Source organism: Phoxinus phoxinus (assembly GCF_949152265.1).
Source record: "Phoxinus phoxinus genome assembly, chromosome: 7".
NCBI classification, from domain to species: Eukaryota; Metazoa; Chordata; class Actinopteri; order Cypriniformes; family Leuciscidae; genus Phoxinus; species Phoxinus phoxinus.
In genome coordinates, this window is record NC_136882.1 from 32,184,560 (window position 1) to 32,203,962 (window position 19,403).

Below are 19,403 nucleotides of genomic sequence, written 5' to 3' on the forward strand. Positions count from 1 at the left end.
AGACTGTATTTAGGGTAGCTGCAAAAAAATGTTTTGTTGTTGTTGGAAAAACCTTTAGAAATATCATTAATATTGCATGAAAAAAAGGACGTCTAGACGAAACACCCACAATGTTTTTTGTCTAAAAAAAGAAAAGTTCAAAAGAACTTGACAGATGATTATTATTTTCCGTACCATCTAACAAATGTCACTTAAACCCCTGAATGAATCTGAAACTCTGTGAAGTGTGTATTTCAAGGAAAAAATCACTCAAAAAAATAAAGTGCACTCTTCTAAAGCCATTTGTGTGATGACCAGACTAAATAAGTTGATTTTCACTAGTAATTTTATATGCTTTCAAATCAAACATGAGGCATTTAGACGTGTTGCATCAGGTTCAACATTAATTATTATGACATTAAACATCATTGCTTTTGTATTGATAAAAATCAAACCCATTTCTTAATTGGAAACAAAACAGACCTCTATAATTTCATGCTTTAGATTTTAGTCATGATCTGTTTAATTTACATCAATGGTTATTCATTTTAACTTTCACTTTCCAAGATTACTTAACTCCTTGTAATACCACATTCCTCGTGATACATGATTCCTGTAAATGGTGTTGTGCTTTTACTGTCAGCCAATTATTTCTAGAACCTTAAAGGGTAACTCAACCCCTGGTCAGAGCCTGACTCCACCCACTGGCAATATTTGAAAAATGCTGGAAAAGAGACACCTGAGACCTGTCTCTCTTCAGGCAAAGGCACGGTGAGCTGGTACCTGCTTACATCACGCAGTACCACAACATCCAATAGGAAAATTCAACTGCAGTAGCCAACGTTGCCCCCTGAAGAGGGCAGCACATATATTATAGAATTAAAGGGGTGGTAATGCCCTTTTCACAAGATCTAAAATATGTCTTTGATGTCCCCAGAGTGTGTATGTGAAGTTTTAGCTCAAAATACCCCACAGATATTTTTATATAGCATGTTAAAATGGTCACTTTTTTGAGGGTGACGTTTTGTGTCTGTCCCTTTAAATGGAAATGAGCTTCTGCTCCCAGCACAGGGGGCGGAGCTTCAACAGTTTGTGTCCTGGTACCTCACACGCACATGCACTAAAAATTTCAATGTTTATGTTCAAACCGAGTCAGACAATAATGGAAAGACTCAAGAAGAAGTGACAACATGTAGAATGCAACAGGACATTTCTGAATGGTTAGTTGATGAATTTTTGTAGCTTATGTGTAGTTATCTTCTAGTCATTGATTAGCATATTCTGTCATGATAATCTATAAATCGTGTTCCGGGGGGCAGGGTTAGTGATGTCACTAACCCGGGAGGAATGTCGTGTAGTCCCGACCAGCCGTTTGTTGTAGTTCTTAAAATACGATTTCTTTAAAAGCAAGCAAATATCTTCCTTTGCTTTGAACTTTGATCGTTGTAACTTTGCAGATGTTGTTTATGCTTAAGCAACAACATTACACACCAACTAAATAAAAAAATCATGAAATCATAATCAACCACCCCTTTAAAACACTTTAAACCCAAATGTCAACATTTTACTTGAATCAATGCACATCATTAATAAAGCCCCAGTCTTACAGATCATTAACTAAAAAAGGTTGTTTTAGGGTTTAGTTACCCTTTAAATTCCACCTTAAAGCTACAATATGTAATAATTTTGTAATAAAATATCCAAAAATCACTTGTACAGTGTGATATATTTCCTGCAGTAGTGTACTTACAATATCCCAAAAGTTCCCAAAGATTTTTCATTTCAGAGAAATTCCAATTTTAAATAATGGCTTGTCCCGGAAAACCGGTTCACTTGTCGCCTGTCAATGATGTAAAATATCCTTGTTATCCCTGGTTTCCGCTCGTACTGCCATAGTAACCATGGCGACAGACGTGGACAACTGCGTTATGTCTAGCGGCACGCTGTTGTTGTTTCCTTCAAACATTATGGACCATGGCAAGCAGACTTTGGGACAATAGGAGAACTAAAAAGAGGATCAATATCGGCGTGGCGTTTTCGTGACGCCGAGAGCTCCACATACATGACAAACTTCGACTTGACAGAGACGCCACTCTTGTATGTACTTTATTAGACAGGTGAGCAAACGTACATAAAACTAATCGATGTTATATAGCTCAACATGATGAAATGTTAGAATATGATTTGTATGTTATTCTAATGTTGATCTAGCTTAGGCTGCTAGTCTCATACAGACAAACGCATACAGACAAACACATAGAATAACATTATTACTTTCAACACACTCAAATGCAGTTCAGTGTGATAGTGTAGACCAAGTGAAACAGCGCTGCGTTACCTCACAAGTTTCATTCGTCTAATAAACTGACCTGTGTGAGTATTAATTCAGCACTTGCGGGTAGTTCGGTAGAATGAAATGTCCTTTATATCCGCGGGACTCGCGTGTTATCTGATTATATCTGTCTCTCATTAGCAATCGCACCCTGCTTCATACCACAGTCATGATAAAAACATCAGTGTATTCACTCTTACATACACATTATTAGATCCTTCAGCATGATGACAAGTCCCATAATTCTGCTTATCACTGCATCATCAACCTACGCCTTTGTTATTGTAAGAGGTTAGCGACCCCTAGCGGCAAAAGTGGGTACTTCAATGTGGATATTAAAAACACAGACAAAAGCAAATTACAATAACTGGGTTAAAACTAGTTACTAACCCTGAACCTACCCCTAAACCTAACCTTAACCCATGTAGTTACCTTACATTACACAATACTTTCTGAGGTAAGTACACTGTCAGTACACGTACTGTAAAATAAAGTGCTTCAAAATTATGAAGTGCATAAACTTCAAAATATGCTGTAGATCTTATTAATAATTAATTTTAAAAGTTTTATTGATTGTGAACGTCTGCATAACAGCAATAAACCTCAATGGTTAGGGATTCTACTCCTTTTTTTCCCACTCAGAGTCCCACATTCTCCTGATTTCCTCACATATTGCAGAAAACATTCCAGCTAATCAGACATCCACTGTATTATCCTTTTTCACATTAAAATGTATTTTTACCAGTGTATGTTGTAGTATGAATAGAATACCCGGTCTCACGTCAGTAAACGCTGTTGCATTACTCTTTCAGGGCAAATACAAGGCGAATACTATTCACATGGCTGCCGTCATCTGTAACTGCCTGAGAGAAGAAAGACGCATCTTATCCACAGCCAGCATGCAGGAACAGGTATTGCCAACACAGATGTGACAAGCAACATGCCAAAACTATATACTGTATACCTGTACACATATTTGATTTGCGACCTAATATAATGCATAACCTTTATATTTTTTTTATTTAATGTCATGTTTCTTTGTTTTTAAACCTAAACTTTTATATATTCTCCAGGTTAAAATGGTTGAATCCCAAATTTTCCATGTGTACCTCGCTGTAGATTTTGATCTTCTTTTTTCCATGTTTCCATTTCATTAATGGCAGGGACCACTGGAGAAGTCAATGCAAAACTCAGTCGCTTTGGAGAAGCAGAAAGTTCTTGACAACAAAGTGGCAGTGATTAGAAGCAGCGTTCAGGTAATTCACGTTTAGTATTGGTTTAGTATTATCATCACAGACATGGTTTAGGTTTATGAAAAAGTGCATGCATGACATGTGGAATTATTCAAACATGCTCTATCAGATGCTGGACCAGGCTGTGAAGTATCTTGAAGACATGCAGGATGACTTTGACTTTCGCTACAAAACACTCCAACTTCGAGGTGAGCCATCGTATGACCATTATAACTTCATGAATATGTTCCAAAAATGTCTCTTTGAAAATGTCAAAAATGATATAATATAGCAGATAATATAATATGGGCATTTGAGAGATGATTTTTGAAATGCATCTATGAAATACATTCTGTAGATCCAGTTGAGAGGAACTCTGTGACCATGAAGCAAGAAGTCACTACACTTCAGGAAATACTGAATCGCCTGGATTTCAAAAGAAAGGCAAGTGTTTCTCTAGGCTGTTTCTCTTCACAACCATTTCCTCTTCTTCTCGTTTGTTAAAGGTTTTGTTTATTTTATATTGTTTTGCTCTTTTTGAACCACCCTGGGAACTTCCTGCCTCAGATGGGTGGTTTTGAGTGATTTTCACACGTCTTTGCTCACGTCTTTGTATGCATTGTTGTTGGCTGGTCATTGTTAAACTCGGTTTTTGCACTTTGTTGTACCTTTGCAGGAGATTTTGTCAAAGATCGCAGATGTAATAAAGGAAATCGATGCCCTGATTTCCTCCCAGCTTAACCCTGAACTTAAGGAATGGAAACGGAGGCAGCAGATCGCCTGCATCGGAGGACCGGTTCTGATAGGACTGGACCAGCTCCAAAACTGGTATAACGCTATAGAAATATAGAGAAATATAATATAATATTTTTATTTTGATGTTTAATATAGATTTTTTAAATGTTGTCATACTAAAAAGTCTGTTACAATGCTCAATGTAAAGACAAGGAAGAAGTAAAATTGCAAGAGATTTGGAGTTTGAAGGCATGTACACTACCGTTCAAAAGTTTGGTGTCAGTTTGATTTTGTTTTGTTTTGTTATAAATTTCTACTTATATTAAGCATTATGCATTCAATTGACCAAAAGTGACAGTAAAGATGTTTATAATGTAATAAACATTTCTATCTTGAAAAAATGTTAAAGGAACACGCTGACGTTTTGGGACTTTAGCTTATTCACCGTATCCTCCAGAGTTAGATAAGTCCATGCATACCCTTCTCATCTCCGTGCGTGCCGTAACTCTGTCTGACGCACCCACCGCTAGCCTAGCTTAGCACAAAGACTGGAGGTAAACGGCTCCAGCTAGCATACTGCTCCCAATAAGTGACAAAATAATGCCAACATTTTAGTCACAGCGTGTACAAATAACACGGTCACAGGAGACACAGCCATCTTCTAACCGTATACATACTGGGAACTATATTCTCAGAAGGCGAAGCGCTGCTACTTTTGCGGAGTAAAGACACTCCGCCCAAGTAGCAGTGCTTTGCCTTCTGAGAATATAGTTCCCAGTCTGTATACGGTTTGTTAGGGGTTAACAGTTATAAGACCTGAGACCAGATATGTAGAAAAGATGACCAGGAGTCATGAGGTTCAATCAAAAAGATAAAAATTTACTGAAGAATAGTTTGCAGTTTCATTGGTAGAGCGAGCGTCAAAGTCTCACGAGGAGGTCGCAAGCCAACTCTACCTTACACAAAATCATACACCAATTATACCATTTTGCAAGGGCAAGCATCGCATCACCATACATCTGATTGGCTAAGAGAATATAAGACCATAAACAATTTCACACATGTGAGCAGATAAAAGGTGCCTATCGCCATTAGTCAGGATAGCTGTCGCCAATCCTTAGATGTAGGTCAGCGTTAACCTCGCAGGTTAGAGGAGAGCGTCGATGAGGCTGAGCGTTGGGTCCCAAATGCCTACGTAGAAAGTCAAACACACACACACATAGCACCACCAAATAACATCGCCAAGGCCGAAGAGTGCTTGAGCTTCGTATTATCAGTTAGCCAAAACATAGCTCCTCAGGAAGAAAGGCAGAGAAATGGCATTGCTCTCTAGAGAAAATATATAATTTCACAAGCACAAAAGAATATAGAAATGATTATGTGATAATGCATATATATATATATTTGATTATTGATTTGTATAAAAGTAATGTAAGCATTCAAAAGGATATGGAATGAAATATATATATAACTGACTGAAGAGACAAGGGATTTTGACCGCCCCTTCAGGTTAGAAGATGGCTGTGTCTCCTGTGACCGTGTTATTTGTACACGCTGTGACTATACAAATCAAAACATGTAAATAGGAAAATGTTGGCGTTATTTTGTCATTTATTGGGAGCAGTATGCTAGCTGGAGCCGTTTACCTCCAGTCTTTGTGCTAAGCTAGGCTAGCAGTGGGTGCGTCAGACAGAGTTACGGCTCGCACGGAGATGAAAAGGGTATGTATGGGCTTACATAGAGCTAAAGTCACAAAAAGTTGGCGTGTTCCTTTAAGCAGCTGCTGTTTTTAATATTAATATTAAGAAATATTTCTTTAAGCACCAAATCAGCATATTAGAATGATTTCTGAAGGATCATGTGACACCGAAGACTGGAATAATGATTTTTAAAAGGTTTTTAAAATGTATTACATATAAAACAGTTATTTTAAATTGTAATAATATTTCACATATTATTTTTACTGTATTAGACTTGGTGAGCATAAGAGACTGCTTTCAAAAAAATATTAGTCACCAAACTATTTAACCGGTAGTGCACGTCTTTCAATGTGGTTTCTTAGGTTTTCTGAATGCTTGCTAGGCAGTTTCTGGAGTATTGTGGCTGGTTTCTAGGGTGTTGTTATGGTGTTTTATGGTTGCAAGGAGATTAGTCTTGTTAAACGTTTAATCAAACCTAATGTTTATGTGATATCACTTTTACAGGTTTACCCTGACAGCCCAGAGTCTGTTCCAGATTAAAAGGCAGCTGGACAAACTGGGCGAGCTGATTCTGAAAGTCACTTACGAGAGCGATCCAATCCCTCTCCAGAGACCTCAGATGGAGGAGCAAGTCAAATACCTCATCTACCACCTCATTAAAAGGTACAATTTAGGGAACACATTACATGTATTTACAACTAAGGCACAGCAATTCACTTTGGGATTATATTGGCATAAAAACATTGAAGTCAATGAATGAGAATAATAGAAAGGATGTGCTGGATGATCAGGAGACCTGAATAATCTTTCGTGGTCATGTTTGCAGCTCCTTTGTGGTGGAGAAGCAGCCCTGCATGCCTACACACCCTCAGAAACCTCTAATCATCAAAACACAGGTGCAGTTTACCACCAAGGTCAGGTATGAACCACAGCCTCCTCCAAACTCTTCATGTAAACAAGTCTAATTTCGCAACAAGTCGACTGCCTTTAGTCAAACACAAATATTGCCCATTTAAGTTCACTTTTTTTTCTTTTTAGATTGCTGGTTAAGTTACCTGAGGTGGATTATCAACTCAAAGTCAAGACAACATTCGATAAGTATGTTTCCTGAATTATGTCTACATTTTATCTTGAAAACCGGGGTCATTCATATTATGCAATACTTTTTCAACCCAACTTATTAAAAAGAAATATACTGGTGCTGTAATATGAGGAAATATTTCTGTAAAAGGGTAAAGGCTTGAGTCTTAAAAAATTTAAACTTAATTTAAAAAATTTAAACTATTTATAACTTGTTTACTAGAAATAACTTTCACTATTAGAAATTTAACAGGCTGGAACATGACAAGATGGAAATCTAAAGATAGCCATTGCTCAGTGAGGGATGACATTCAGCTTACAGGAGGGCGTCAATCTGAAGTTTTTTAAATATATGTGTGTGTATTTATATTTGTCGTTTTAGTTTTTCTACTTTTATGTGGCATATTCATATTATCATACAGATTTCTGTTGTTTTTTTTATTAGACGGCATGGAATTTTTTAGAGTGAAATAAACCATTTAATGTCAGAAAACACCACATAATTCATCATAATATTTACTGAGGTTTGTGCTGTTGGTTTCCTACCACATATGATGTCACTTCCTGGAGAATGATGTCAAAGACAAATCTCAAGTGCCTTTAGTTGAAGAGTAATGCATTATATATATATATATATATGTGTGTGTGTGTTTATTATACATATATCACTTAATTAGCCTCAACATAGATTCATTAATAACTGAGACAAAACTCGAAACTATACATCATCTATTAAAAACCGGTTTAGCAATATTCAATATTTCCCAAGACAAAATGCTTTGTTTACTTTACTTTATTTTGATTAGATAAAAGACAACTGGAATGTTTCTTAGACATTAAAATGACAAAACATGACAAAAATAATAACATCCACTCAAACCAAAGTACCAGTAGTGAAATTATTGATAATTTCCTTAAAATAATCATAATCCCTAATATGAATTCCATCTTTAAAATTGTGAAATATATATTACGACACACAGTAAATGATAGGGACATGAAAAAGTACTGCACACTAGGAATAACCCACATATTATAATCGCTATAATCATTAATCATCAATAGCATAACCTATACTCTTTCATACATTTACATTGAAGTCTGTTTCAAAATCATTTTTGCAAGCAATGTTTGTTTGACAGGTGTGTTTAGCCCAACGTGACCATGTTTTTCTACTCTTTTCTATTTGTGTGTGCAGAGACCTTCCACCAGGCAAAGTGTGAGTGCACTCAACCTCAAAGAGAAGAAGCAACTTCCTGTTGTTTATTTAGGCCGAATCTCAATATGAGTTTTTCAGCTATGTGTGGGGGAGGGAGACGTCAATGCTTTACAAGCTAAATTCTGTAGCAATTCTACATAGTGGGGTTACTGTAATTAACAGTACAGAGGAAACTGTGACTAAACAGAACATTTCATAATTAACATTACTGATATTTCCTTATAGGAACAGACAGTTCTTCATCCTCACCAACAACACCAAAGTGATGGATGTTGAGGAGTCGACTGGCTGCCTTTCTGTAGAGTTCAGGCATCTGGTACTTCACTCTGAATTCTAGCACATGATTCAAGAGCAATACGGTTTATTATGAGACATTGTAGGAAAGTAAATGAGTCATTATTTACTCACCCTCATGTTGTTCCAAAACCATATGCTGATGTTGTTTTCCGTGAAACATAAAAGGAAAGATTTTGAATCTTTTATTCCATTCAAGGACAGTAAGTTTGTTGTGACCATGGCTCCAAAAAGTGAATAACTCGCAAAATTTGTATTTTTTATTTTTTATTTTTTTGAGCCTGAAATTGTGTTGCCACTATACACGATTGTCCAAATGAGCTGTGTGAAAATGAACATGAGGGTGGGTAAAAACATTATTTTTTGGTGAACTTTGCCTTTAAGAGGCAAGATATTTCATGATGTCTTTGTGTTCTGCAGCAGCTGAAAGAGAGAAAGTGTCCTACCGGAGGAAAAGGAAATGAGGTAAGAAAGACTACACTATTTCTAATAGCTGCTGCTGCCTTTATACATATATATATATATAGGTGTATCTCTTACAGTGGCCCATTTTTTTAATCTTAAAAGTCCTATGCGATGTCTTATGTCTTGTTATGAGTTAATATTTTTTCAGGCTGTTAGTCGATGTGGAATGCATCATCCTGCCAAGTGCCAACAGAGGGCAGCCTCACACTGACTGTATATTCTTGATCTTGGCATTGTAGTGTAACAATACTGTGTTTCTTTATTACAGGGTCCACTGTCAGTAACAGAGGAGTTGCACTCACTCAACTTTGAGGCCATGCTAATGTTACAGGGCCTGGATATTGATCTTGAGGTGTGTTTTATATATAAAATCATGCCTTAGAAATGTTTGTCTAGTTTGGGTTTGGTAATATTTTTTTTTTAAATATTTTTGAAAGAATTCTCTTCTGCTCACCAAGGCTGCATTTATTTGGTCAAAAATACACTTCAAATCTAAAGCAAAGTTTAATTTGTTTTATGGAAACTGTTATACATTCTTGTCAGGATTCTTTGATGAATAGAAAGTTAAAAAGGACATTTTAAACAGAAATATTTTACTACTATAGCCATACTTAGATCTTTTTTTTATTAAAGTCAAGTCAGTTTTAATGGAATATTGTATTTCTCAATGTTTATCACTTTACAGGAAATTATGTAGGAGTAGTTGTATTTAAAGTTTCATTGAAAATGAAAAAAATTATTTTTGTCTGTAATGTTTTATCTATATAGATTCATAAATTACATGTTTTATAAATTATTACATGACAATTTACAATTCTGACAAGAACAGCTTGTTCATTTGCATGGGAAATTAGTGTGATACAATGCTTTTATGGTCTTTTTTGTTAGTAACCATGATACCGCTTACTTGGTTTATATTTTCTCCTGTGCAGACTTGCTCCCTGCCACTGGTTGTCATCTCCAATGTCAGTCAGCTTCCAGGGGGCTGGGCCTCCGTCATGTGGTACAACCTGCTAACTGACGACCCTAAGGTGGGTTTCTCAAAGTTCTGATGCAGATACAAATGAATGGATGTCTAGTCTATAGCTTGCAGCACTTGGTAGAAACATGGTTACGGTCTGCATGTGGTCTAGTGTTGTATTATATGACTAAAATAACTAAAGGTCACAGTTTTAATCGGTGACCAGACTTGACTTACAGTAACTATTTGAACTTCTCTGACATGTTTAGAACCTTGGGTTCTTTGGTAACCCTTTGCGGGCAAGTTGGAGCCAACTCTCTGAGGTGCTCAGTTGGCAGTTCTCAAGTTTTGCAGGCCGCGGACTCAACAAGGAGCAGCTTAACATGCTGGGAGATAAACTTCTGGGTATATTTTTTTTTTTATAAACATGTTGGATTATTATGATATTATAGTATAATGAGGGCATTTTATGTAATTTTCAGCTGCTTTACATTAGCTGTGTGTATTAGTTAATTAGTTTTTCCTCATGCATTTTTCTCCTTCAGTTTTATTGTGAACGTATTTTTGCCTCCATCTAAACAGTGTTAATTGTTTCTGAAGGTCAACACACTTCTTTTACTGACTGCCAGGTTTCTTGGTCTAAGTTCTGGAAGGTAATATTGAATAAATATTATATTCTCTTGTTATGTTCAAATTTTACTTGAGCGTCATGAAAAGCACAACAATATAAATCCAATGTTTTTTTGTTTTTTCCTGTTGCTCTCAGGAAACCATCCCTGGCAAATCATTTAGTTTTTGGCTGTGGCTAGACTCTATCCTGGACCTTATTAAGAAACATTTACTTCCTGTTTGGATTGATGGGTCAGTGGCCTTATGCTCTTATGGCATTCAGATGCATGATAAATAGAACAAATAATAAACGCATAGCTCTGTTTTTCTAATAACCATGCAATACATGAACACTACTGTGAACAATTATAAATTAGATTGAACTATTTCAACCAAATATATGAATCAGTATATTTATAAATGAGAGTTCATTAATTTGTTGCTCTTTGCAAAACTTGTTTCTGCTTCTCAATGGATTCTGCTGTTTTTGGTTTTCAGTTACATAATGGGATTTGTGAGTAAAGAGATGGAACGCGCCTTATTGAAGGAGAAGAAGCCAGGGACATTCCTGCTACGCTTTAGCGAAAGTCACCTTGGAGGAATCACCTTCACCTGGGTTGAGCAGGATGAAAATGGTTTGTTTTTCTGCTATATATTATGTTTGAATGACCATGTTCACACAGGTAGGATACATGATGTCGCAGGTGTTCAGTTGTAAAACAAAGATAGTAACACAAAACCAGTTCCACACAGTTAAAATGTTCTGTTTGCAAGCCCACACAGTTCAGGAACTCGTGCCAAGTTAAGCAGTTACTGTAATATCCTCACATGATTTGCTGAGGGAAATTCCAGCCTTGGAGTTGTTCCTAAATGTAGAAGATGCCTTTTATCTTATAGCTACAATTCAAGTGTCCTTGTTTTAATTTGTCTTTGTTGTATTGTCTTAATTGTAATATGTTTTTAAAAAATCTTAAACACATGTATTCTGCCCACAGGAGACCCAAAGTTCATCTCTGTAGAGCCGTACACGAAAAACCGTCTCAACGCCTTGCCCATTGCTGATATAATACGGGACTATAAGGTCATTGCAGATGGTGTTGTCCCAGAAAATCCTCTGAAGTTCCTTTATCCCGACATCCCGAAGGATGAGGCTTTTGGAAAACATTACAATAGCCAGCAAAACAAAGGTTAGATGTCTGTAAACTTGATCTGGTTTATAATATTTCACTGTGTTCCATATTTTGTGTCCAACTCTGTTACTGTTTCTCCATCACAAAAAATGAAAACATTCTGTACAGTTGTGACACGCCTAAGAAATGGCAGAAAGGCTCAGGAAATCTCTTTCCATTATCTATTGTAAGGGTGGTTTGCCTACAGAGGTTCAGGCTGCAGGATGGCAGGATGACTAAAGAAACATTATCAGCAACTGTACATTTCTTGTCTATTACCACTCACTGCTATTTATACCAATGACGGAAATAAGCGCAGTCATAATAGCAAAATATTTGGGAGAGCGTTGCTATAGCGTGACGATATTGTTTTGCAATTGGTAGCATTTCAAAGTCTATAACAAATCAAAACTAGTTTGCACATCATTTGTAGTAGACAATATCTGGTTATGGTTACTCTTAAAATAGTTACAAAATAGATGCATGAGATGATAAAAACTTGCCCAGCATTTATTTAGAATGTTACCTGAGAGATAGGAAGGGAGAAAGTGTAGAGAGAAAGAGACAAGGAAAAGAGGAGGCAAAAAAGAGTGCCACAAGAAAGGGATCCAGAGGAAGAGACCGCAACAGTTACAATCTTCTTTTATCTGTTCCTTGACCATGTGACTGAAACACAAATGTGAGACATTTAAACTGACCAATCAGATAATTACAACTTCCCCCATCGTACTAAAAGGGTAACTGTCTCCAAAATTGAACCTAGGCTCTTTTTGTTAATCTACCCGAGTTAAACTTTCGTGTAAAAGGATAATTAGAATGGAAACGCCACTTTTAAGATTGACCTTAAGATTGACATTTTTACTCTATTTTTGACTATTCATCATGATTAACTACTCAGCCCTGTTCCAAAACTTTTTTAATTAACTTTTTAAATGATCAAACAATCTTTTTCTTTATTTTATGGGAGATATAAGAAATTGTTTTAGCCTATTAAGTGACAGCATAATTTGGTCTACATTGGCCACTGGAGTGTTTAATTTTATTTATGTTTAACACACATTTTCTATTAAATGTTAATGTTTACTTTATGTATTTTGTTAGAAAGTTATAGTCACACAAATCAAAGTTTTATACAGTACTTGTGTTTCAAAGTTAAAAACCATTCATTATAATTAGCTCATTTAATATTTAATTTAATATTTAATTAAGGTTGAACACCTCTCTGGCCCTATTATTTTCTACTATATTTGTGGAAAGTGCACAGTTGTGGAAAGATTAGAAATGGCATATGCTAAAATGCTGTTTTTTGTTGTTGTTTTTTCCTTTTACAGTTTGTCCTTACATTCAGACACAGTTAGTTCCTATTTCCCGCCGGAAGTGAGTATGTTAATGTCTTTCAGAGTAATATTTAATTGTATAATTTGTTGTCTCTCAGTGTTGCATGATTGTATGAACTGATACTAATGTTTTTCTTTTACTTTCTTTGTTGTCCTCATTTCTCAGTGGTCCAGTCCAACATGCATGTTCCTCTCCTGAACCTCCGATGTCTCCTGGAATGTTTGAAATTATCACCCAGCACCTCAGTCCCTTTGAGTTTGAAACCGCTGTAAATATCATCTTTTACATATTTAAAAACTATATTTTTTTTATTTATTTATATATATATATATATATATATATTAGTGCTGTCAATCGATAAAAAAAAACTAATTAATTGCTTATTTTTCTGTAATTAATCATGATTGATCGCACTTAACATTAAAGTTTTGAATACATTTTTTAATTGTAATAATTTCACAGTTAAAAGTGCAATATGTGATTCTCTACTGAAAGATTTTTTGTTATACTGGTTGAAAGTCTCCTCATATCCTGATAGCAATCACTATGTTGGTCATGGAGCACTGCAAACAAACAGCAGCCACCATTTATAGTGCCTCCAAAACATCGAGCTTCGTTCACACCATAACTACCGTAATTAAGAGATGGCAACCCGTGACGTTCTAACCGGAGCTGTTCATGTCCTCACACATTTGAATTATGCGTTTCCATATCAACAGTATCAACACCGCAATGAATCTGCAGCAGTCAGGTGGTACTGGTCAGAGCTCTCCAAGTTGTTTACGTTCATTATTTGTTATTTTATGTGCTTTGAGATATGAGGTAGTTTAACGCTGTTCTGAAGGAAATTAGCCAGTAGAGGGCGATACTGACTGTTCCTTTAAATATCTGTCACCCTACTTCCTCTTTGAGCAAGTTTGTCATACTTGTAACTGATGGCAATGTTGTTATTCTTTTATAGTAACCACACACATCTTGAACATGTTGAGCCATCAAAATAAAAGCCATTAAAAGGAACGTTGTGCATTCTCATCGATGCCCCACAGTGATTACTATTTAACCAGCACTTAAGAAACTTCAGAATAAACGCCGTCTCTTGTGACCCTTTGCTGAGAGCAGCTGTGTGTGTGTGTGCCTTCATGTGTTGTGGAGGAGGCATGGTTTGGAGTTGGACAGCGATTTGCAGGGAGGGTGAGATCATATGCTTTCAATGCTAGCAGGCTAACATTAGCATTTCCCAGATCACTTACTGCACCTTTAATCTCCAAATGAATGTAGAAACAACATAAAGGCAGTTATTTAAAATATTTGATCTAACAGGTAGGAAATTAAATAGTTACTTCACAGTTCCTCACTGCATAAGTTATACATTTATTATAGATTAATCCTTATTAAAGCTACAGAAGTTATTTAGTCAAGAGCAGTAAGTGATTTTCTGTGACTTTCTTTGTCTTTTGTTATTTGATTTACAATCCCATTTCCAGAAAAGTTGGGACATTTTGTAAAATTCACAATCTGTGATTTGTTAATTATCTTGAACCTTTTTTTAACTGACAAAAGTACAAAGTTAAGTCTTCCTAAGTTTTCACTCACCAACATTATTGTGTTTTCTAAATATAAACACATTTTGATATTGATGGCTGCGACACACTACAAAAAAGTTAGGTCAGAGGCAAAATAAAAGTGAAAAGATTATAAAGGTTAGATTGTCCAACTCTTTTGAAACAGTCCACAATGAGTAGGTGAATTGGTAATAGGTGATGGTATCATGTTTGGGTGAAAAAGGAGCTTCTCAGTCTTTTTCACTTAACACAGTCTGACGCTGCATTAAGAAATGCCTCGAGAATCTCGGTTACGCAAAGAGAAGACTTTACATCAGTTCTATGCAGAGATGCCGACGAGTTCTCTGGGCCCGAGCTCATCTCAGATGATCTAAAACACAGTGGAAATGTGTGCTGTGGTCAGATAAGTCCATGTTTCAGCTTGTTTTGGGGAAAAACAGACATTGAGTTCTCAGTCCCAAAGACGACAGGGACCATCCAGATTTTCATCAGCGACCAGTGCAAAAGCAAACATCTATTTGGTATGGAGGTGCATCAGTGTAAACGGCATGGGGGACTTGCATTTGTGTGAAGGTACCACTGACGTGGAGGCATATATTTGGATTATACAGAGACATTAACTGCCATCAAGATAACATCTTTCCCGAGAAGCAAGACAATGCCAGGCCTCATTCTTTCTGCACATGCTACAACAGAGTGGTTTCTTAGTCACTCTACACACTGTAGAGTGGATGTGCCTGACTGCCTGCCTGCAGTCCAGATCTGTCTCTTATTGAAAATGAATGGCCCATCATGAAAAGGAGAATCTGGCAACAACGACCACGGACTGTTGTATCAGACAAGATTTGGCAAATATTCCACTTGCAAAAAACTAGTTTAGTAGTACAACAATTAGTATCCTCAATTCCGAAGTGATTAAAAAGTGTGATTAAAAGGAAAGGTGATGTGACACAGTGGTAAACATGCCTCTGTACCAACTTTTGTGCAGTGTGTTGCAGCCATCAAAATCAAAACTTGTTTGTATTTACAAAATAAAATTGAGTTGGTCAGTGAAAACATTGGAAATATATATAATTCTTAAGTTAAATAAAGGTTCAAGAGAATCATAGATTCTTTGATTTTATTGCATTTTACGAGTCATTTAAGACTTTATTTAACTCATTTAACCCCTTAACTATCACCGTTCTGCTAGTGGGACGCCCGGTGGCTATTTTTGTTACAGCGTCTAAACAATCATAGGAACTTAAAATTTTGTTATATCAACTTCAAATTTGGAACAGAACTTGGTAAGATATATGGCTTTGATTTTATAGTAAAAAAAAAGGTGTAAAACACATTGCATATAAAATTAAAACTGTTTTGTACAGTACATTTGATTTACAGTAAATTTAACGTTTTTATACTTTCATTTTTGGAAGTTCTTCAGCAACAATCTGCTGTTCACTTCAGCAATAATCGGATGAGTGTCTTTCTTTAAAACAAGATCAAAGATAGTCTATATTCCAAAGCATTCTTGAATTACAACCTTTAAGTTTGGATTGTGCATTTTCTTGTCTATTCTCAAAAAGGGGGGACCGTTAGGGGTTAAACGATTCAAGCGCGATTAGAGGGAAAAAATAACTTAAATCTGTTCTGGCGTGCTGTCCGTGAATCTCCTGTCTGTGTGACACACACATGACTTGTGCGCACAGAAAGCCACTTTAGACAGAGCGCTTTCTCTTTCACGCTTGAACACACAAAGACACACAAGCGTATGCCAAAATTCCCACTTTGTCGAGTATCCTCGTAAGCACAGTCTTAATAGCACTTGAATGAATTATTATTTACTGTAGCGCAACCAAAAGATGACGGGAAAACGGATGCTGCGTTAATTACTTTAAATATTTTTACTTTTTTTTTTTTTGACAGCCCTAAAATATATAGACATTTACATTTTAACATTTACATCTATTTTTAAATACTTTTTTCATTACAAATAAAAAATGTTTGCATTGCAATTGGAGTGAAATATTAACAAATTTCACAGTATATTTTATTTTATTTATTTATTTTTTAATTTTATTGTTTACATGGTCAATGTCACACTTTTGCTTATTTGGTTACTGACTTAACCATGCATAATCTTAAATGTGTATTATTCATTTTAATATCAATGTCACTAATAAGCTAAACATAACTGTTTAAGCATCTATATATTTAAGAAAAGCAAACTAACATAATCAGAAAATGACATGACACGTTTTTCTTGTTTACATTGCAGATGAATTCACCGTAGAAAGGGCAACAACCAGATTTCGCTCAGATCCAAGATTTTGAATGGGTTCGAAGCTTTCCATCTCTGTATTCTGGTTTCTTTTGCCATTCCTATCAAGTTTTTAATGTTGTTTATATGTCTATGTGGTGTATTTAATGTGCATTTGTACATGGTTTGTCTTAAAGCATACTGTAAGTCAACACCATTACTGAGTATATTCTCCTTAAAACTGCAGTGAACCAAAGACAGTCACAAACTACCTTATAACCAATCAGGTCAATGTGTGAATCTCTGAGCTGGTGTGAGTGAGTGGAGGCGGGGGCTCATTTGCATATTCATGGTTCCGCGTATACTAAACGAGGCGAAGCTGTAGAGTTACATGCAAGATATTTGAAGGTATGAAGAATTTTTATAGACTTTTAAATATGTAATTTTGGTGATCAAATATCTGGCTCGATGCCACTAAAAAACATAATTGCACTCCCTTTGATTTGCTGAGTGTATATTCCAAAATGCTGTCCATATGAAAATGTATCAGATGTACTATTCATTATACTATTCAAATTCTAGTTATGTAGTCTCATGTATCTGTAAAATAGAGATTTGACTAAACATAACTGCCTAACATTATACCCATTACACAGTGTATGTATATATTATGACAAGCTTGTTATTGCTATAGTATTTTTTTTTTTTAAATAAAAATGTTAATGGTTTCACTATTGTATTATTAGTTGTTTACTAAATACCAACAATGTACAGTCTTAAAATGCAATGTGTAATCTTGGCACGTTGACTAGAAATTGTGGTTGTTGACATTTTGATAATTGAAATGTTGTTGAGTGGGCAGCAGCCAGCATGTTCCAACACGGGATAGACGTATTAACACATTCTTCCTAGCAGCATTTAGTATGTGAAGTGTTTTCACTTTTCACAGGATAATCCAGTACCTTTAAGATATAAATACATAGCTATATAACCATGTTCTCTTATAGCGTGTGGAAGTGAATCAGAAAACTTCCATTAAAGTCTATTTCTAGATGCACTCCATGCCAGCAATATGATTCATGGCATTTAAATTCAGACATTTTTTTTCCAGACACGGCTTTATACACTTGACTTTTGAGTTTGTGCAAATACGACGTTAAGTCTTTTGCATTTGTGCAACTAAATATGCAAACAATTTGACGTCTACTTCATTCCCTTAGTCTTGGTATGCTGATGTGGCAAAAGGTGCTGATATCATAAGGGAAAGGCTATCAAAAAACGGGTGACAGGACTGCAGTATGAATCATAAATTGATCGTAATAAAGAGTTTCATTTCTGCAGCAATCCACACACCACTTTGCAGTACATTTTCATATACCTCTCATGTCTTAATGTATTGGATAAAATATTAAAACTATTAAACTCACAATTACAAGATAAAAATCATATTAATTTTTATTTCTCAATATCACAATTAAGTGAACATATGGGCTAATTTTCATCAGTTTCACTACTTTGGACTGAGCCAATGTTTTAATTGTTGCCATGTCCAATGTTTTTAAAAATGTAAGTAAAATTAAACAAAGATGTCAGGTGTATTTAAAGGAAATTGTTTTGACTGGTAATCAATTGGTTTCCCAAATCCTCTATTTCACTTTTAATTAACAAAAAACAGCAAGCTGTTAAGAAAACCCTTATTATTCCATTAAAATTGTATAGCCAAGGTCTTTCTTAGCTTAAGAGATTGGTTACAAGTTCCTGAATGAAATCATCCTCCAGGAGGTGACATCATTTTGGTGGAAAAACAGCAACACATACATACATCATCAATAAGTATTTGGCAAAGGATTTGTGATTTTAGTTGCTTTGTGTCACTGTAAAACTTTCCTGTTTGATAAAATGACAGAAATTGTTATGTGGTCTTGATCAAAGCATATTTACATTCACTCTTTACAGAACTTCTTCCTAAAAATACAGCACAAACATTTAATCAAACCTTAGCAACGTACTGTATAGGCACAGGTAACAAAAGAATGACTCATTGTAGCACATAAGATCATTTTAAATTTAAGTGAAACAAACGTCGTATCTGTTCTTCTCCATTTCTGCCTATAAAACAGCTCGCATTTAAAAGCCAAGGGGTCTCCATAAAAACATCCAGTGGCATAGTATTATCATAGGGAACTGACGCAAATCCTAGTTTCGTTTCTCTGTTTAATTCCTGCATTCAGTTCGTTTAGGTCTCGCTTTCTCAGAAAACGCGTGCTTGCCTTGCTGGCTATGCCATGAGTTTCACAACCCCCCCATCCAGACCGCAGCCTATCAGCATTCAATACTGCTCCACGGAAGGTCAGTGGTGGATCAGAAATTTCCTTTTTATTGGTTGAAGGAACTCAACAACTTATTATGATTGTTTTTTTAAAATTATGTATGTATGTATGTATTTATTATTATTTTCGAGTGTGTCGCTAAGTTTCTGTTTTCTC

The 19,403-nt window shown here is 35.7% G+C and overlaps 1 protein-coding gene across 2 annotated transcripts in view; it reads left to right on the top strand.

Annotated features, from left to right (window-relative positions):
* The window catches only part of stat4 (signal transducer and activator of transcription 4), a 20,081-nt gene extending 2,436 nt beyond the window's left edge, over positions 1-17,645 (top strand). Inside the window, exons 4-24 of one of the 2 annotated variants that reach the window (XM_079619285.1) lie at positions 3,124-3,222; positions 3,475-3,567; positions 3,674-3,752; positions 3,902-3,987; positions 4,220-4,371; positions 6,483-6,641; positions 6,805-6,897; positions 7,017-7,076; positions 8,257-8,277; positions 8,503-8,593; positions 8,992-9,036; positions 9,305-9,388; positions 9,969-10,067; positions 10,267-10,402; positions 10,598-10,650; positions 10,764-10,858; positions 11,105-11,241; positions 11,602-11,793; positions 13,107-13,152; positions 13,279-13,381; positions 16,936-17,645. In XM_079619285.1, the coding sequence (XP_079475411.1) occupies positions 3,124-3,222; positions 3,475-3,567; positions 3,674-3,752; positions 3,902-3,987; positions 4,220-4,371; positions 6,483-6,641; positions 6,805-6,897; positions 7,017-7,076; positions 8,257-8,277; positions 8,503-8,593; positions 8,992-9,036; positions 9,305-9,388; positions 9,969-10,067; positions 10,267-10,402; positions 10,598-10,650; positions 10,764-10,858; positions 11,105-11,241; positions 11,602-11,793; positions 13,107-13,152; positions 13,279-13,381; positions 16,936-16,950 (1,938 nt within the window). In that variant the 3' untranslated portion in view covers positions 16,951-17,645. The remainder of the gene's footprint in view (positions 1-3,123; positions 3,223-3,474; positions 3,568-3,673; positions 3,753-3,901; positions 3,988-4,219; positions 4,372-6,482; positions 6,642-6,804; positions 6,898-7,016; positions 7,077-8,256; positions 8,278-8,502; positions 8,594-8,991; positions 9,037-9,304; positions 9,389-9,968; positions 10,068-10,266; positions 10,403-10,597; positions 10,651-10,763; positions 10,859-11,104; positions 11,242-11,601; positions 11,794-13,106; positions 13,153-13,278; positions 13,382-16,935) is intronic. The other variant, XM_079619286.1, reaches the window with a different exon arrangement.
* Positions 17,646-19,403: the final 1,758 nt, after the last annotated feature.